This window comes from Oratosquilla oratoria, unplaced genomic scaffold, assembly GCF_046742065.1.
Source record: "Oratosquilla oratoria isolate Oo_2021 unplaced genomic scaffold, ASM4674206v1 SCAFFOLD45, whole genome shotgun sequence".
NCBI lineage: Eukaryota > Metazoa > Arthropoda > Malacostraca > Stomatopoda > Squillidae > Oratosquilla > Oratosquilla oratoria.
Genome location: NW_027467710.1, coordinates 4,190,282 through 4,210,281, shown reverse-complemented (window position 1 = coordinate 4,210,281; position 20,000 = coordinate 4,190,282). Strand labels below are relative to the sequence as shown.

The following is a 20,000-nucleotide window of genomic DNA, read 5'->3' as shown; positions in this document are numbered from 1 at the left end:
CCCCACCCACTCCTTTCTATGTATCACAGTATCATCCATACACAGCCATTCTCCATTCACCCTTTTCTCCTGCCTTTTCTCTCCCTTCCTCAATGTCCCTTTCACCCCATCCATCCATCTCATCCTCGGTCGCATCCTCATTTTCACTCCATCCACCTCTGCCTTCCACATTGTTTTACTAATATTTCTTCACTTATTCTTTCCATGTGTCCAAACCATCTCAATACTCTATAATCAACCCTATCTCCCGTCTCCTTTTTCACCCCCACTCTCCTCCTCACCTCCTCGTTTCTCTTTCTATTCAACCTTGTAACACCTACCATACTTCTCAGATATTTCATATCAAATACATTTAAACTCTTCCTCTCGTATGATCCATGTAGTACCGTCGGCACAATCACTCCTTCATACAATCTCTTCTTAGCACCCATTTCCAAAAGTCTATTTCTCATTATACTTTTTAATACCCCAAGGCACTTATTGGCTTCTCTCAGTCTACAATCTACCACCACCTCCATTTCTCTCCTTCCCACCATATGCAGCCCCAAGTACCTAAAGTTATTCATCCTCTTTCTTTTTTTAATACTCACTTCTGTAGCCAACTACGTAGCTACCTGTGTACCCCCCTTCAGTTTCTTCACTTTATTTACACAGTTCACGCACAGTTCTGTACATTATGATACACAGGGCACGTCAGACACCGACCGACCCTGGAGCTCTGCACTCCGTTTTTGTGGGAGGAAGTGCCGAGTCTGTAAAATTCTGAGGTGCTCTTTAGTCACCTTGAAAACAATTTTAATAGGAAAATCCGGCCCTTTACATGGTTGTTGTTAGTTCATAAATTATTTCTTATATCCTTTTTTATATTGTATAATATATCCAGGGGGCAAGGGTTGATTACTACTGTGTTGTCGTGTATCATTCGGAATTGGCGATTGACCGCATTTATGTGTGCGTTCGTATGTCTGTGTGTGTATCTTGGTTCCGAGTGCTCGACAACTGTTGAGTCAGCTTGTCAGAGCGGATGTTCTGGCGACAGAATGTCTGGGTGATGATTGTGACACCGCTCACATGATTTATGGGAATGGTGATGTGGTTATAGTGATGTATACACTTCCAAATTGTTGTCATCCTCTCCCCTTTTACATCTCATCACCTTACTTTTATCAACATTTACTTTCAACTTTTTCCTCTTCCACACCTTCCCAAACTCCATGACTAACTTCCTTAACATCTCTGGTCCTGCCACAAGAGCAGTGTCGTCAGCAAACGACATGTGGTTTACCTCCCACTTTTCTTCATTTACTTTCACCATATCCAATCCCCCTGCCCATTACCCTTGGATTTACCTCCCACACCACCCCATCCATGTACATATGCTGGAGTTCGTAAAGGAGATAATAACAATGTGGCAACTTTGCTACGCATTTTTTGTGTGTGTATTTACCTAGTTGTATCTTAGGGAAAGGGGAGCTACGCTCGTAGTGTCCCGTCTCTGTATCTCGCAGTGTCTAAATTGCTCCTAAATTCGTGCATGGATTTTGTACACACTATAGTTTCCTCTAGTTTGTTCCATACACCCACCACTCTGTGGAGAAAGCTGTTCTTTTTCAGGTCTCCTCTAAAACTGTCCTTTTTGAGCTTCCTTCCATGTCCCCTTGTATTTCTCTTATCCCAATTTATGAATTTAGTAAATCTTCTCTATCAAGGACTTCCATACCTCTCATGATTCTATAATCAACAAGTCAGTTCTGTGTGTGTGTGTGTGTGTGTGTGTGTGTGTGTGTGTGTGTGTGTGTGTGTGTGTGTGTGTGTGTGTGTGTGTGTGTGTGTGTGTGTGTGTGTGTGTGTGTGTGTGTGTGTGTGTGTGTGTGTGTGTGTGTGTGTGTGTGTGTGTGTGTGTGTGTGTGTGTGTGAGTATGTGTGTTTAAGCTAGTTTTACTTACAATATTTCAGTTGCCTCCTTCGCCGGTTCTTTTATTTAATATAAGAACACAAAATAATCCAAGTAATGGAGGAGGGGTTTGGTACGATTGGTCTAACGACGATTGGTCTAATACCGATTGGTCCAAAGCCAATTGGTCTAATAGATCATTTCGTCTAAAACCGATTCGTCTAAAACCGATTCGTCCAATATACTATTTGGTCTAATGACGATTAGTCTAAAATTGATGTAAAGACAATGATAGAAATACAAGAATTTAAATCGGAGACTTTTATTCAAGACACACATAAAAATATACTTTAAAGACAATGATAGAGACTTTTATTTAGGACACACATAAAGATATACTTAAAAAATACAAAAAGGATATAAAAATTTAACTTAATAAGCAATATTATATACTGAAAGCTCAAAATTTTAGATTATGTGCCAGCGCTCGTAGAAACTCTAACCTATCGTAATATTATTGTCCTTCTCGCTAAAAACAGACAAGATTCTCTCTTCACGTTCAATATCTTTTCTCTTGAGTTTAGCGTTAGATTCTCCTCTAATAACACACTGCTGCTTCTAAACATTTCCTGCTGATTTTGTCTGGTTCCCGTATCAGCAGCTCTGCATTCTTCCAGTCCGCAGGAAATGTTTAGAAGCAGCAGTCATTCAAGGAACGAACACTATTGAGCAAAATAGGGGCATGTTTAACATCTCGCCTCACATTATTCCCCTAATACCCATGGCCAGCAAAATATTAAATATCTAAACCACCCTTGGTGGACTTTTCGCCCACGGACGTTTGGGCCAGCATTCTCATCCTTTCCCAGTGTCAAATCCCCCCCCCTTCTCCTCCTCCTCCTCTTCCTTCCCCCCTTGAAAAAGCTGTAATAAGCGAAACGTCGTACAAATAAAGGCTCCGTCCTCACATGGTGTTTATCTTGTCAATCTTGTCGGCAACTGCCACTTTTAAGGAAACTCCATGCTAAGGGCTTAGGAGAATACTCCAAAATGCAAATACTCTAAAATAAAGTAAGAAAGAACTTCGACACAAACTATCTCTTGGTTAAATCGGTAGTTAGAATAAAGAAATTTTGCACAAAGTATCCTTTAGATGAAGCGGTAGTTAGCTATGGTAATTAGACGAATCGTATATTTGGTTTTAGACCAATTCGCTTTGGACCAATCTTAGTTAAATCGGTAGTTAGAATAAAGAAATTTTGCACAAACTATCCTTTAGGTGAAGCGGTTGGTTTTAGATCAATGTGTGTTGTTGGACCAATCGTACTATTGGACGAGATGGTTTTAGACCAATCGTGTTGTTGGACCAATCGTACTATTGGACGAGATGGTTTTAGACCAATTCGCTTTGGACCAATTGGAATTAGACCAATCGTCGTTAGACCAATCGTCCGGGACCGTGGAGGAGACCACAAGGCCTACGCTACAAAGTATAATTTCCCTTACCGCCTGTCATCCGCATCCGTAAAGAGCTTCAGCCCGCACTACTATTCCACTCGTTAACCATTCTGTTGGTAAACCAGTTCTTGCCTATATCCTTCTTCAACCTAAAGTTTGGCCCCAGCGCGGTTGCCCGCTCCTCACTTCATCATGCAACAAAACTACTTTTAGAGTTTTCCTAACTATCGCCACACGATTCTGTTTGGTTTTAGTAGACTCCCGAACTCTTTGTTACAATGTTAAAGTGTGCGCACTTCACAGTCAGCTGATACGCGTTATACGAAAAGACCTGCTTTCGAATCCACTAATTCACTAATTCGCGAAACCGCAAATTCGACAATTCACACATTAGCTATTTCGCGATTTCACAAATTCACTGATCCATATATATGCTAATTCGGATATCCGCAAATTCGCTTATTTATATATCCGTAAATCAGCAAAAACTCTAATTTGCTAATCAATAAATCAGTATATCCACTACTCCGCTAATCAGCAAATCAGTTTTTTCCGCTACTCCCCTTATCAGCAAATCATGAAATCAACAAATTTCAAAATCAACTACTTCACAAATCCGCTACTTCGCTAATCAGCAAATAAAAAGACCAACTAATTCGCTAATCAACCAATCAGCAAATCCACTAATTCCCAAACCCGCAAATCCGCTAAATTGGCTCCAAATCTTCCCACCGCAGCCCATGCCCCACCAGTTCGGCTACAACATCCAGGACTACCAAGGCAACAACTTCGGCCACAGCGAGAACTCGGACGGCAAGAACGTCCAGGGCGAGTACCGAGTCCAGCTCCCGGACGGTAGAACTCAGATCGTCACCTACAACGCCGACCACTCCGCAGGCTTCGTCGCCGACGTCAGATTCGAGGGGGAGGCTCAGTACCCTGCCCCAGCCCCCTCTTACAGCCCCCCAGCTCCCTCTTACAGCCCCCCACACCCCTCCTATAAACCCCCACCCCCGTCTTATAACCCTCCTTCCCGTTATGGGCCTAATTACTGAGTCTGAGTCATGTATGACCTAATCTGACCTGACTGTATGGTGTCCTGGAAAATAATAAAATGTTACCTTATACTATGACTTTCGTCTTATTGCACATAACTACCTGCTGTTGTTGTTTTCGTTCCCTAGACCAGGGGTTCTCAAACTTTATTGGCTGCGACCCCTAGATATTACTTCGATAGCTTCGCGACCCATTCCCCCAGCAACAAAATATCTGCTTGCCTGTCTATGTATGTACAACGGTGACAAGTAGTAGACGCGTTAGGATGGGTAGTGAAAGGAATAGGAAGAGGAGGAGAAGGAGGAAGAAGTAGGAGGGGTTGTAGGATCTAGAGAAGTCTTTCTCGACTCCTCTGGAGGTCGGGACCTCCACTTTTTTAAAGATCATCTCTTACTTCAGCAGTGGGGTGAAGGCGCCCCCCCCCCACACACACACACGGCCAGAAGAGGGAATTAGGCCCCACTCACCATCCACCCACCGACTTGGAGTGGCACTGCGAAGCGATCTCCTGCTACTTCGCCAGAAAGCAAAGCGTCGTGATGGACAAAATGCGCGAATCATGAAGGGAACAGAAGGGAAAGAGAAGAGAAGGACGAGGAGAGGTGCTGAGAGGAAAAGAAGGTGGCGAGAGGGGAGGGTAGAGGAAGTGTAAGAGGCCGGTAGATTGAGGTAGACATTGTAACAAATGGGGCCGGGGGAGGAGAGATATTTTAAGATTTGAAATTTATGTTTTTAATTTATTTTATTTCCTATCCCGCCACTCCGTGCCCAGGTTTGGGAAAGAGGGATTCGTTTTAAACTTTTATTTACAAAAACATAACAATAACAACGAAAACCCTTTGGTCACAGAAATATTACAAGTTAAGTATTAAATGTAAGATAAAAATCAGAAGATAAGAAACAGTACAAAATTCACGTGATGATTTCTTTTATATTATTTAACCCTAAGAACACTTGTGTACAAGCAACAAACAGGTGAAAAAATAACACTTGTGTAAAAAGAAACAAATAGGTAGTTAAAGTAGCACTTGTGGAAAAACAAAGGTAATTGAAAAGATCACGCACGGGAACGAAAAGGAAAAAGCCAGATTGACACTCCTAAATCATGAACCCTAAAGGTGACCTAACAAACTAGTAAAAACACCCGTAATGAATACACGGAAGTAATGGGAAATTGAAAGGGTGGAGAATACAGAGATTTACGATAACCTAATAGATACGTCAACTCGAAATCTATCATAAAAGTGTGCTGGAGACTACGGGACTAAGAAACTACCCCCCAAAGGAATTACCACGGGAATAGAAGAATCAAAAATAGGTCACCCACCGACTCGTCGAATGAAGAAGAAGAAAGAGCAAGCAAGCAAGAGGATCCCTACCTTTTAAAGGATTGGCAAGTGACCTGATAGGACAATGGAGTCATCAAGGCCGAAAGGACAAACAGGAAGTATTTTTTTTCTATACCACTTTGAAAAACGGCATAGAAGCCTAACCCACTTACAAGCCTTAAAAATACATACACAAAACTAACATGCACGTACATAAAAAGACCTTAATACTAATACAAAAAGTAAAAAGGACTACAAAAATAAAATGGTAACTTTACGTGAGTGCGCACACGTCCAGCCAGTCGGCCGGCGATTGAGTGTTGCCATACGAGGGCAATAATTATATCAAGATACAAAGATTGTGGGTGTGGCTTGCGTAACATCATATGTTAATTGGTTACAATAAATGTTGAGGGAATTCTGGCTGCATTCCATCAAACTAAACAGAAAAGTACATAGACAAAAAGAAAGAAGACATACTCAAAAACAATTTGGCAAGATGTGCCGCAATGCTTATGTTCACGGGTACTTGACCTGAAGTCAAGGGACATCACAAAAGACGCCGCTGATCTGACCATTGCTTGACCTACTGGGTGTGTCAAACTTGGACGCAGCTGGGCGATAAAGGGGTAGGGGAATGAAAAGTACGTACTGGCCGACAACTTACAGCCACCGCACAAAGAAAGAAAACACGTGAACATTCGAGATACGTGACACCTCCCCACAAAAAAAAATGTAGAAGAGCGTAGCTCTTACGCATTTTCTTAAGATTTTCATTCATTCACTGGCCGCGAAAACATATCCGACAGAACATTATCCACTCCCTTTATGTGGATGACCTCGAGTTTGAAATTCTGTTGATACAAACTACATTGAGTAAGCCGCTGGTTCATGGTTTTAAACGACTCAAGGTATGTGAGTGGCCGGTGATCAGTGTAGATTTTTATTTCCTCTGAAGGAGGCAAATAAAATGAAAAATAGTCCAATGAAAGAACATGCTGAGTAACTACTCCACCGTTGCATAATTCTTTTGAGCAGGCATAAGCTTTTTGTTGAAGTACACCGGGTGATCTCCCTGTTCATTCTCCTGAGGCAGGATACCTCCAATTGCTCCATCACTTGCATCGCAAGCGAGTTCAAAATTTTTCCAAATTTTGGAGCAACAAGAACAGGGTACGAGCACAGTACTTGCTTTAACCCTTGAAAGGATTTTTCGCAAGGCTCTGACCATTTGAAAGGAGTATTTTTCTTAAGCAACTCGGTGAGTGGAAGAGTTAAATCAGCAAAATTCTTTATATAGCGCCGATAGTAACCTACCGCCCCTAGGAACCTCCAAACCTGTCTCTTTGTGTTAGGAACGGCCATCATAGAAATTGACTCAACTTTTCCTGAAAGGGGGGGAGGGACAGAACGCCCCCAACCACAATATGCCCTATGTAAGGGACTTGAAGTTGAGCAAAAATACACTTTGAAATTTTTACTACGAAGTTGTTGTTGTTAAGGGCATTAAACAAAGAATCCAGCTGGTTAATATGGCCCTGCCATGTGTCTGTGAAAACTAAAATGTCGTCCAAATAAACTACGACATTGTCAGTGCCGGCTAACACAGAGTGCATTAACCTTTGGAAAGTGGAGGGAGAATTGCATAGGCCGAACGGTAACACTAAAGGAAGATACGTTTGTCCTAAGGTGGAAAAACTGCAAATTTCCTGCGCTTTGCTCGACAGGGGAATCTGCCAAAAACCATTTAACAAGTCTACCTTTGACAGGTAGTTCGATGAACCTATGCGCTCTATGCAATCCTCTATCCGAGGCAGAGGAAAAGAATCCTTCTTGGTAACCTTATTGACCCTCCTGAAATCAATACAGAGCCTCTGGCCACCGTCTGGTTTATGCACAAGCAGAACGGGTTAACACCACTCACTCGCACCCGGTCGAATGAGGCCCATCTACAAAATGGCGTCAATCTCCTTCTGAATCAAGGGAGCCTTATCGGGGTGTACCTATATGGGCTTTGCTTAACCGGGGAAGCGTTGCAAACATAAATGTCATGGACTACCGAGGTGGCCAAACCCTGTCGGTCTTTAAACACATTGGGGTACTTATCCATCACGGCGAGCAGCTCTCGATTCTGCTCAACGTTCAGGTGACCCAACCTTATCTCGAGCAAGGCTCGAGCAGCTGTGTTCTCACCCTAAGCTTCCGCGAAGGAGACCGGTATGGGGCCGACCTCGACCTCTTCCTCGACCTCGGCTGGACTCACCGGGCTCGTGAGACAGACGGAGGGGCCCTAAAGGTTCCCCCAGAGGTGTGCGCATCGTCCTTGAGCATACTTATGTGGCATAACCACTATTTGCGGCGACGCTTTGGTGTGGCAACCACATACTTTACTTCCCCCATCTTTTTAATTACTCTGTAAGGGCCTTGGAACTTGAACTGAAAGGCGTTTCCTTTAAATGGCAGAAGGACTAGCACCAAGTCGCCTGGTTGGAACTCCCGGTACCTGATGTTCCTGTCAAACCAGTGCTTAGCACGGGACTGAGACTCGTCCAGGTGCTCTGCAGCGATTTTCCAGCTCTTGATCAAATTTTGCCTAATTTCCTCCAATCCACTCTAACAAGCTGAAATATTTATGCTCCGACTCCCAACAACCTCTATTTAATATGACACAAGGGCCCTCTAACCTGGTAGGCAAAAATGAATTCGGAAGGGGCTAAAGCCTGTACTCTCAGATGGCATGTCCCTAAGCACGAATTTTACAAATTGTAAATTGTCATCCCATGATTTTTGATATACAAGCGCATATTTGCCTAGAATACTTTCAAGGGTTTCGTGGCTTCTTTCCATTACCCCTTGGCTTTGAGGGAGATAGGGGCTCGCAACTTTGTGCAGGAAGCCAGTGGAGACTGTAAAATTACACTTTCCCCTTGAAATAAGAGGCCCTGTCCTTCTGCATACTGCACGGTACTCCGAACTGAGAGAATAAGTTCATCATGTGGCGGACTATCATAGTCGCCGTGACACTATGCATAGGAACCGCCTCCACATACCTGGTGGCCGTGTCGACCATGGTCAATAGATATTGGTTGCCCGTCCGTGCTTTGTCGAGAGGTCCCACGACGCCCACCTGGAGTTCTGCGAAGGGCTCCGGCAGGTGAGGTATCTTCACTAAGGGGGCAGGCGGGTTTCTTTTGTTGGGCGCCCCCGCCATTTGGCAGACATGGCACAGCTTGCAGTGCTGCGCGACGTCCTTCCTAATGCCTGGCCAAAAGAAAGCCCGGCTGAGCCTCTCGAAGGTTTTCCGGATGCCTAGGTGGCCCGCAAAGCGTCCGTCGTGGGCCACTTCCAAGAGGGCCTTGCGGTAGGTTGCTGGGACCACGACCTGCTCCACGGCTGCCCACGGTGCGTCCTCCTTAGGGTAGGTGGGCGGCAACCATCGTCGGCACAGGACCCCTTCTCGTAGGAAGAAGATGGAGGTCGGTCTCGCCTCCTCCTCTCGGTCACCACCTTCCTCCAAAAGGGGCGCCAACTCCTTGTCCTCCTTCTGGGCTATTATTAACGCCTGTCTTCCTGAAATGGACTTATCTGCGGAAGAACTAACAAGAACATTATCGCTGTGGGTGAACAGGGAGGCAATGTCAACTACATCATCGGGGTGGGTGTCAGTGTTCCTCTTAACGGGGCCCGGCGACCCGGGAGGTGGGTGAGTTGCTGTCATCGAGCGGGTGACTCCACATAAAGGAAAAGCTGGGGCATGGCCTCTTCTAACTGCGTTAAATCCGGCGAACCTTCCGGCTTCACCTGAAGAATCGGAGAGGGGTCTTTCCCCATTTTCCCTCCGGCTAAATCGTTCCCCAAAATAAAATCTACTCCCTGGATCGGCAGATCAGTCAAAACAGCTACTGAAGCCACTCCCTTAAAACAATCTGTATTTACGTGCTCCCGAGTCGCGCAAAACTGTGACGGGTTTCGATACCTCGCCTACTGTGACCTCACCAACAGATAAAAAGTTCTTGTAACCTACGTCTGGTGACTGGCTGATACTCCCGCTGTTTACCACCCCAACGGACTTTACCTGCTCGTCGGGGACACCCTCAGGCTCTGGTGCCTTCGAAGCTAACATCACAGGCTTAGACTTCCCTGCCTGCAACTTTCACCAACAATATTGTTTTCCATGACCACTCTTTTTACAGTAAGAGCACTGTACGTTATTTTTACCTTTACCTACTGGAACAAGTTTAGAACTGTCTTTGCTCTGCAAAGGAGGACCGGCCTGTCTCATTGGCCCCGACATTCCCTTTGGCAGGGATTGGCTGACCAACCTACCTCCTGGGCGTTGCACATACGCGTCCTTTCGGGCCAGCACATACTTGTCTACCATTGTAGCAGCCTCCTCTAAAGTCTTAAAATCCTTTTCCGCGAGATGTGTAGCTACCTCTCTGGATATAGTCAAATAAAAATCCCCTATTAGGATAAGTTCAATTAATTTTTCAAAATTCCCCGCGGCCGAGGCTCTCCTCTACTTTAAAAAGATTTCTCGTTTAGTACGAACTAACTCTAAATGGCTAATCTCAAGCGTCTTTTTGCACCCTCGAAATATCTGCCTATTTGTCTCTGGCACAAGGGAATAGGCATTTAGCACTTGACATTTCACTGCCTCATAATTCGAAGCCTCCTCATCAGGAAGGGCCGGATAAGCTTTCAACGCTTTACCTCTGAAACTGTGTTGAAACAGAATTGTCCAAAAACGCCTTGGCCATTCGAGACGGATAGCCAGCCTTTCAAAACTAGCAAAAAACTCGTCTAGGTGGCTCTCTGAAAAAAGGTGGAACTAACCTAACTGCCTTATCTTGAACAAAAGACGGTTGGGGAGACCTACTTCCACCTGACTTTATTTCCTCTGTCCGTAACTCTACTTTTTTATCTTAAGCTCGTACTCTAGCCGGCGTACAATCACATCTTCCTCTGGCTCCTCCCTCACTCTTTGTGACTCGTCCGACATTTCGGTTCCGTTCAAAGATTCTGTTTCTAATCCTAATGTGTTGGCAAGACTACTGTAACAAACCTTGACTTATTTGCCTTTTTTTGACAAGTCAAAACCATTAAACGCAGCTACTACCCGCAGTTCAGCAACTGAGAGCTTTTCTATCTCCTCTACTGTGGGCTCCCGTGCTATGAACGCTTCTACGCCAGAATCACTAATAATCACCATCTTGTATTACTTTTAAAACAATAACGGGCTAAAAAAATATATATATATATATCACGTGAATTCTGGCAAGCGGTCGCCACTGCAACAACATTTAGGTAGATAGAGGGGTAGGTGGAAAGATATGCAAATTTTATTGTTATTACCTGGATGTTTTGAAACAATGGCCGAGAGGAAGTTGCAGAGTTGCATATTCTCGCTTGCCGTCCGATGTTTTGTAAATATAGGCTAGGGTATCGATAGAAGTGCTGATATGACGAAATGTAAACATTAAGCCACGTTCCGCTTGTGACAGAAGTGCTTGCGTAAACAGTATTGCTTGAGACAGTATAACAGCCTTTCTGATTGGAGAAAAGGGTGGAGGAGGAGAGAAATTATTGGTGCACGGAGGTAAAGTCACGCCCTTAAAGGGTGGCACTTATTTGTAACGTTCAAAGTTATTGGATGAATTAAATAGTGACGTCAAAGCAGACTTGGCTTTGTGGGTGTACAAGGATCCCAAGTGGGAGTCCCTTGGTGTAGCTTGAATAACCAAGTGTAATTAATTGGAAGAAAAGAAGAAAAACTATATCTCCGTTTTAATTCACCCCATCAAGAAACTTTACTAACTTGTTACAGAAGATTTGGTGGAAACATACTTAAGAGAAGGAAATTGCATTGGCCCCAAAGATGAATAAAGTAAGTGACTTAAAAGTGTTAGTGGCAGTGGAGCTAACACCTCCATGCTGAAGGCTAGGGGGATGGTCCCACGACATAGACGCCCCCAAATCAGGACCTGCCTAAAGAAGTTATCACACTGGACTTCTTCCACGGGCTTCGCCAGCGCCGACCGTCGACAGTTCGTCCGAGTGAAAACGACTTCGGTTATAATATTCCATTTTACATATCTCCTAATATTAAGATATCATCTTTCCGTCATATAAAGCAAAGCTGAATGATAAACTGGAGACTGTAAACCCATACGAGTGTTAGACAAACTATTGAAAGGTTCTTAAAGAAGTCGATATCTGTAAGCGAAATCATATTCCAGTTATTCAAATGGAGATTGGAGGAAGGATATGGGAGGAAAATTTGCCAAGTGTGAAAAAACACATTCAGTTGTGCCATTTCATTTAGTTATTTATTTACTAATTTATCGACTTCTGTATGATTCATTTATTCGTTTATTTATCTGTTTATTTTATTTATCTGTTTATCTACTTATTTGTTATCTATTTATTCCGTTATTCATTTGTTCATTTATTTGTCTATCTAGCTACGGAGAGACGGTTTCTGTGACCACCCCCATCTCTGATCCCATTTCTCTCCCCCACTTTTCTCCCCACACCCCACACCCACACGGCCCGAACACCATCGTGCATCGTCGTATGCACGACGGAATCACTCACTCCGCGAGCGTCCTGAATGCGTTCCTCCTCTCTACTTCTTCAATCTGTCAAGAGCATTTTTTTTTCCGGTGATCTCTTACTTCAGGGGTGGAGCAACGGAGCCCCCCCCCCCTCATCCTTCCTCCCACCTGCCAGAAGGGGGGCGGGGTGGGGTGGGATAAGCCCCACCCACCCTCCACCCACCGACATGAAGGGCCACAGCAAAACGACCTCCTGCTGCTTGGTCTAGAAGCAAAGCATCGTATCGGCCGAAAGGCGCGCATTCACGAAAGGAACGGAAGGGAAAGGAAGGAAAGGGAAAAGAGGGAAGGACGATCAGAGGTGCTGAAAGGAAAGGAGGGGGGCGAGATGGGAGGGGAGGGGAGGGGAAGGGCGGGGGAGGGGAGGGGAGGGGAGGGGAGAGGATGTGGGAAGGGGAGAGCAGGGGAGGGAAAGTGAAACTGGGAGAGGAGGGAGGGTAGGAGAAGGGAAGTGGGGGAGGGGCGAGCAGGCGAGGGGAAGTGGGATTAGGAGAGGAGGGAGTGGAGGGGTGATGGAAGTTGAGTGATGGAAGGAGTGGAGGGAATGGGGAGTGGAGGAGAGGAGGGAGTGGAGGGGAGGGGATGGGAGAGTGGAGGAGAGGAGGGGGCAGAGGGGAAGAGAAGAGGAAGTGGGCGGGGAAGGGGAAGATGAAGGGAAAGGGGAAGGCTAAGGGGGAGGGGAAAAGGGGACGGGGAGGAGGATGGGTGGGGAATAAGTAGGGGAATGGGGACGGAATGGGGAATGAGTAAGGGTGAGTGGAAGGGCTACAGAAGGGGAAGGGGCTGGGGGAGAGAGGGGTAGAGGGGAAGGGAATGGGGTAGGGAGGAGATAGGGAGAGAAGGGGGAAGGGGGAAAGGAGGGGGAGGGGAAAGGAGGGAAGCAGAGGGGAAGGGGAAAGGGTAAGTGAGGGATGCAGAGGGGAAGGGGAAGGGAACGCGTGGAAGAGGAAGGGGAGAAGGAGGGGAGGGGTGCAGAGGGGAAGGGAGGAGATAGGGAGAGGAAAGGGGGAAGGGGAAGGAAGGGAGGGAAGGAGAGGAGGGAGTTCAGGGGATACGGTAGGGGAAGTGGGAGTCGGATAAGATGGAGTGGAGGTTGAAGTTGAGGGGTGGTGGGAGTGGAGGGTTGGTCGAAGTGAAGGGGATGGATGAGGAATGGGTGGTAGGGGGAAGTTGAAGGGAGGGGGGAATGGAGTGGAGGGGAAGGGGAGGAGGAGAGGAGAAGGGAAAGGGTAAGGGGAAAGGAGGGGGATGGGAGGGTGGGGAAGGGGTGGAAAAGGGAAAAGGGAAAGGGAAAGGGAGGAAGGGGAGAGAAAGGGAAGGAAAGGGGAGAGGGAGGTGGGAGATGAGGAGTGGAGGGTTGGTCGAAGTGGAGAGGGTGGGGATTGGAGGGTAGGGGGAGTTGAGGGGGGGGAATGGAGAGTGGAGGGGAGGGAGGAGGGGAAGAGGAAGGGGAGGGGAGGGGGAGGGGGAGGGTGCGAGACGGGGGTGGGGAAGAGAGTGGAAGAGAGGAGGAGGAGAGTGAAAGGAAAGAAGATGAGGAGGAGGAGAGGAAAGAGGAGGAGAAGGGGAGGAGAAGGAGGAAAGGAAAGATAAGTAGGAGGAATGGAAAGGGTAGGAGGAGAGGAAAGAAGACGAGGAGAAGATGAGGAAGAGAAGAAAAAGGAGGAGGAGTTGGAGGAAGAGAAGAAGGAGGAGGAGGAAGAGGAAGAGGAGGAGGGAGGAGGAGGGAGGGGAGGGAGGAGGAGGGAGGGGAGGGAGGAGGAGGAAGGGAAGGGAGGAGGAGAAAGGGAAGAGAGGTGACTCCCTTTTATGTTCTCTCCAGAATTTCCTTCATCCGACCGAGACCCTGGTCGTGTTCAGAGTTGTGGGGGGCGTGGCGCCCCCCACAACCCCTTGACATAATAAAATTACTTGACGACATCCAGAATGACAGGAAAAGTGTTAACAGGTAATGAAGGGGCTATGAGCCTTACAGGAATTAGAACCGCGAGATGAGGGGAGGAGGAGGGGGAGGGGAGGGGAGGGGGAGGGTGCCTTTCATGAACTCCAGCAACTGCATTCTCCTCCGCTTCCACCTCTTCTTCCCCCTCCTCCTCTTTCTCTATTTCCACTTCCTCTTCCTCCTCCTCTTCTCCCTCCTCCTCTTCCTCTATTTCCACTTCCTCTTCCTCATCCTCTTCATTTCCTTCTACCTCCTCTTTCTCCTCCTCCTCTTCCTCTTTCTCCTCCCTCCTTCCCCCCTTCCTCCTCCTCTTCTTCCCCCTCCTCCTCTTCCTCTATTTCCACTTCCTCTTCCTCCTCCTCTTCCTTTCCTTCTACCTCCTCTTTCTCCTCCTCCTCTTCCTCTTTCTCCTCTCCCTCCTTCCCCTCTACCTCTACATCTTTTTCCTCCTCATCATCTCCCTCATCCTCTTCTACCTCCACTTTCTCTTCCTCCTCCTCTTCTTCCTCTACCTCCTCTTCCTATACTTCCTCTTCCTCCTCTCCCTCTTTTTCTTTTGTTGGGAGAATGGGTCGCGAAGCTATCGAAGTGATATCTAGGGGTCGCAGCCAATAAAGTTTGAGAACCGCTGGTCTAGGGAATGAAAACAACAACAGTAGGTGGGTATGTACAATGATACGAAAGTCATAGCATAAGGTAACATTTTATTATCTTCCAGGATACTATACAGTCAGGTCAGATTAAGTCATACATGACTCAGACATAAGGGGAAGGAGGGTTATAAGACGGGGCTGGGGGGCTGTAAGAGGGGGCTGGGGGGCTGTAAGAGGGAGCTGGGGGGCTGTAAGAGGGGGATGGGGCAGGGTACTGAGCCTCCCCCTCGAATTTGACGTCGGCGACGAAGCCTGCGGAGTGGTCGGCGTTGTAGGTGACGATCTGAGTTCTACCGTCCGGGAGCTGGACTCGGTACTCGCCCTGGACGTTCTTGCCGTCCGAGTTCTCGCTGTGGCCGAAGTTGTTGCCTTGGTAGTCCTGGACGTTGTAGCCGAACTGGTGGGGCATGGGCTGGGGTAGGAAGATTTGGAGCCAATTTAGCGGATTTGCAAATTAGTGGATTTGCTGATTGGTTGAATAGCGAATTAGTTGGTCTTTTTATTTGCTGATTAGCGAAGTAGCGGATTTGTGAAGTAGCGGATTTTGAGATTTGCTGATTTCCTGATTAGCGGAGTAGCGGAGAAGCCGATTTACTGATAAGCGGAGTAGTGGCTAAGCTGATTTGCTGATTAGCAAATTAGAGGATTTACTGATTTGCGCATTAGATGAGTGAATTTGCGAATTCACGAATGAGCAGATTTGAGGATTTGTGGATTTGTGAATTCATGAAATAGCGAATTTGTGATTTGTCGAATCTGTGAATTCGCGAATTAGTGAATTAGCGGATCTGAAACCAGGTCTTGTCGTATAATGCGTATCAGCTGACTTTGAAGAACGCAAACGTTAACATTACAACGAAGAGTTCGGGAGTCGATTAAAACCGAATAAAATAGTCTGACGATAGAAAAGCGCCAAAACAAGTTTTGTTGCGTCATAAAGTGAGGAGCGGGCAAGCGCGCTGAGACCAAACTTTAGGTTGAAGAAGGATATAGGCAAGAACTGGTTTACCAACAGAGTGATTAACGAGTGGAATAGTAGTCCGCGCTGAAGCTCTTGGTTGTTTTAAGAGAAGATTAGATAACTTTACGGATGCGGATGACAGGTGGTAAGGGACATGGAATTTCCTAGCGTAGGCCTTGTGGTCTCTTGCAGCCTCCTCCATTCTTTGGTTATTATGTTCTTATGTTAAATAATGGGGCCGATGAAGGAGGCAACTGAAATATTGCTGCTAAAACTTGCTTAAAACACACACACACACACACACACACACACACACACACACACACACACACACACAGTCCTCTCCTTCCTCCTCTCCCTCTTCCTCTTCCCCCTCTTTATATTCTTCGTCTCCCTCATCCTCATCCTTCTCCTCCTCTTCCACCACAGAAACTGCCGGAGACCTGACTGCCACTACGGCGGTCCGGGTTCGAATCCCACCCAAGGCTGAAATAATTTCAGTATCGCTGCGCTGCGAGTCGTTACTCCAACTCTTGTGGGCGGGGAGTTGGGGGAGTGTGTCCGTATAAGGTCACAGCATTACCCATAGATCGGTCATATACGAGCTCTGGGCTCTCTTCTGGAAGGGAAATAGCTGTCGATCACGAGTCCAACACGTGATCCAAGACCATGGTGAATCACACACACACACACACACACACACACACACACACACACACACACACACACACACACACACACACACACACACACACACACACACACACACACATACATACACACACACACACACACACACACACACACACACACACACACACACACACACACACACACACACACACACACACACACACACACACACACACACACACACACACACACACTAGAAACTAGGATTGAATTAGAAAGTAGGTACCCCCTCGCTCCAGCTATAGGCAGACGAAAATTAAGCACTCTTGGTACTGTCGGACAATCTGCGCGCGCATCTGGAGTGGTTGGTTGCGTTGCAGTAAATATGACCGAATTAATTCCAGCGCTACACGCAAGAAGCTATAGAGCAGGTGTTCCCAAAATATCATCAACTTAGCTAGGTTAGATTAGCTTACGTTAGGTTTGGTTAGTTCAGATTAGTTTAGGAAAGTTTAGGTTAATTTAGTTTGGGTTAGGCTAGTTTAGATTAGTTTAGGTTAATTCAGGTTAGTTTAGGTTAAGTCATATTAGGTAAGATTAGGTTAGTTTAGATTAGGATAGTTTAGTTTAGGTAAGACTATGTTAGGTTAGGTAAGGTAAGGTTAGGTTAAACTAGGGATGAAAATGTGTCAATTAGCACAGGAAGATTATCTTCAGTTCAAGGCCTCTCATAGTATAAATGAAGCCATTTATCTCAACGAGGCCAGACCCGTTTAACCCTTTGCCATGCCCCTACCCTTCGTCTAAATAAAATTGTTTAGCACGAACCATGATAGAATTTTTATGAGTATCACCTCACCGAGGGGTTTGAAATAATCTAACTTTAGTTAACAAAAAACGCAAACATTTGTAATAGAATCCCGCGGCCTGTTTCAGCCAATGACAGTGCGCCAACTTAGTTCTGAATTAGTTTGTGCCCAGTGTTGGTGTTTGGTCTGAAGATTTGTGATTTTTTTAAAACTGAAACTCTCTTTGCTTTCAAAAGGGCCAGGACGCTCTTGTAAATATTATTTTGTGCCAATCGCATTATCACTGCAAGTTAAGATATTTTGTCCAGCCAGTGATGGAAATGGGCTTGGAGATAAGCAAGGGTACGGCGTACGACCGGCTACTCGAATTATCTTTATTTCTACGCTAATAGAGACATTATTTACTATGCATTTCTGAGCACATATCGCTGGTGCAGCCTTCAGGCGTATACCACGTGGTTCCCAAAACCCATTTCTTCCGTCACTGGTTTTACAAAATAACCCCCAAGAACAAGATTCCCTTGCGCTCGCCAGACTGCTGGACAAGTCCATTCACACTGTACCTAAGGTAACTTCCAAGGTGTTTCCCAAGTTCTTTGCTGCGGACTAGCTAGGTAGCTCATTTCTCTTTCATCTCAGTTCCTTATGGATGAGGGGTCAGAAGCAATGTAGTGAGACACAACATATCCAGCAGAGCAAATCGCTTCATTTATATGGTGACCCTCCCTACCCGTCCCATCATGCGAAAGTATAAGAAGAAACATAAATTCATGAGGAAAATTGATGGCAATTGGAAAATTGGGAAGAGAATAATCTCTTATGAGCTGAATTTGTTGTTCTAATGTGTCGTTGAGTTTATGGCAAAATCTACACAGAAAATCGTAATATATTTGTCCTCGGGAAAAGGCACCATGCATAAATCGAACTGAGGCGGGATTCTTAATGTATCTTGTGTTAGTCAAAATCATGAAGCATATTTTGACTGTGCCGATGAAACCCTGCCTTGCCTTCAGCTTTCATCACATTCTATGTAGACAATGTGTGAACGAAGAATTGTGCTTTTTCTTGAATTTGCCTGTATTTCTTGAAGCTAATCGACGTAACATTTGTTTTATTTTGACTATACTTTGTTGTGACAACAATATTGCCATAAGTACCAATAATGTCATATTACGCGCACATACACAAAAACACACACGAACACACACACAGACACACACACACACAGACACACACACACACGCAAACACACACACACACACACACACACACACACACACACACACACACACACACACACACTCGGTGGCGCGACTGTTACTACGGCGGTCCGGGTTCGAATCCTGCTCAGGGCTGAAATAATTTCAGTACCTTCGAGTCGTTACTCCAACTCTTGTGGGCGGGGAGTTGGGTTTGTGTGTGCGTGTAAGGTCACAGCATTACCCATAGATCGGTCATACGAGTTCTGAGCTCTCTTCACACAGACACACATACACATATACAGTACACACACACACACACACACACACACATACAGTACACACACACACACATACAGTACACACACACCCACACACAAACAAACACACACACAACAACAACAAAAGAGCCGAGTAACGATGCCACATTGTTATCTCCTTTGCGAAATCCAGCGCGTATCACAGTAGCTTAGGGTGAGAATGCCACTCTACATAATGACAAAACAGCATTTACGTACCGGATATTGGGGTTCGGGCTTGTAGGAGGGTGCGGGAGGGTTGTAAGACGGTGGAGGGGCGCCGTATGAGGGAACCTGGTCAGGTAGAGCCGTCACAACAGATATGAGGCAGACAGCAGCGAATATCTGAAATAGGGAGACGAGAAGACTATATATATATATATATATATATATATATATATATATATATATATATATATATATATATATATAATCACGAAGAACCCACACTCAGAATAAAAGGAAACTTGGAAGAAAGTATAACTACTATATTTCGGTTAATAGCTATAGCCCTCTTCAGGAAAGTACAGATTACAAGAATTTGGAAAGACATAAGTACAATTGAAATGTGAGTAAAAGGGTAACACGCAGATCTAAAACCGGACAATCTGTCACGCAGGGCGGAGTCAGTACCAAATAATGCAGTCTTGACTGGGACAAGGCCAAAATTTTGTTTAAGTCCAATTGTAGCTTTAGAAGAATTTTTTTTAATCAGCCTTAATCGAAGAACATCTCCAAAAGTCAATGGTCCCCGGACACAATCTCACGGCTAGCTGTGAGCCGTTTGGTTAAGAATTATCACCCTCCTGACCCCGCTCCTACCCCGCTTCCCTCCTGACCTCACACCTCCACCCACACATCCTCTCACCTCTGACTCCGCTCTGCGTGACGGATTGTCCGGTTTTAGCTCTGCGTGTTCTCCTTCTACTCACATCTCAATTGTACTTATGTCTCTGCAAATTCTTGTAATCTGTACTTTCCTGAAGAGGGCCATAGCTATTAGCCGAAATATAAAAGTTATACTTTTTTCTAAGTTTCCTTTTATTCCGACTATGGGTTCTTCGTGAATATTATTTACAAATGTGCTACTACATTTTGTCTAAGTGATATATATATATATATATATATATATGTGTGTGTGTGTGTGTGTG

The 20,000-nt window shown here is 45.6% G+C and overlaps 2 protein-coding genes across 2 annotated transcripts in view; one reads left to right on the top strand and one right to left on the bottom strand.

Annotated features, from left to right (window-relative positions):
* LOC143023148 (cuticle protein 19-like) overlaps nucleotides 1-4,407 on the top strand; it is a 4,896-nt gene extending 489 nt beyond the window's left edge. Inside the window, exon 2 of the mRNA XM_076181660.1 lies at nucleotides 4,090-4,407. Coding sequence (XP_076037775.1) covers nucleotides 4,093-4,407 — 315 coding nt within the window. The 5' untranslated portion in view covers nucleotides 4,090-4,092. The remainder of the gene's footprint in view (nucleotides 1-4,089) is intronic.
* Nucleotides 4,408-15,051: 10,644 nt separating this feature from the next.
* Nucleotides 15,052-20,000, bottom strand: part of LOC143023146 (uncharacterized) — an 8,584-nt gene continuing 3,635 nt past the window's right edge. The window contains exon 3 of the mRNA XM_076181659.1: nucleotides 15,052-15,360. Within this exon, the coding sequence (XP_076037774.1) occupies nucleotides 15,052-15,360 (309 nt within the window). The remainder of the gene's footprint in view (nucleotides 15,361-20,000) is intronic.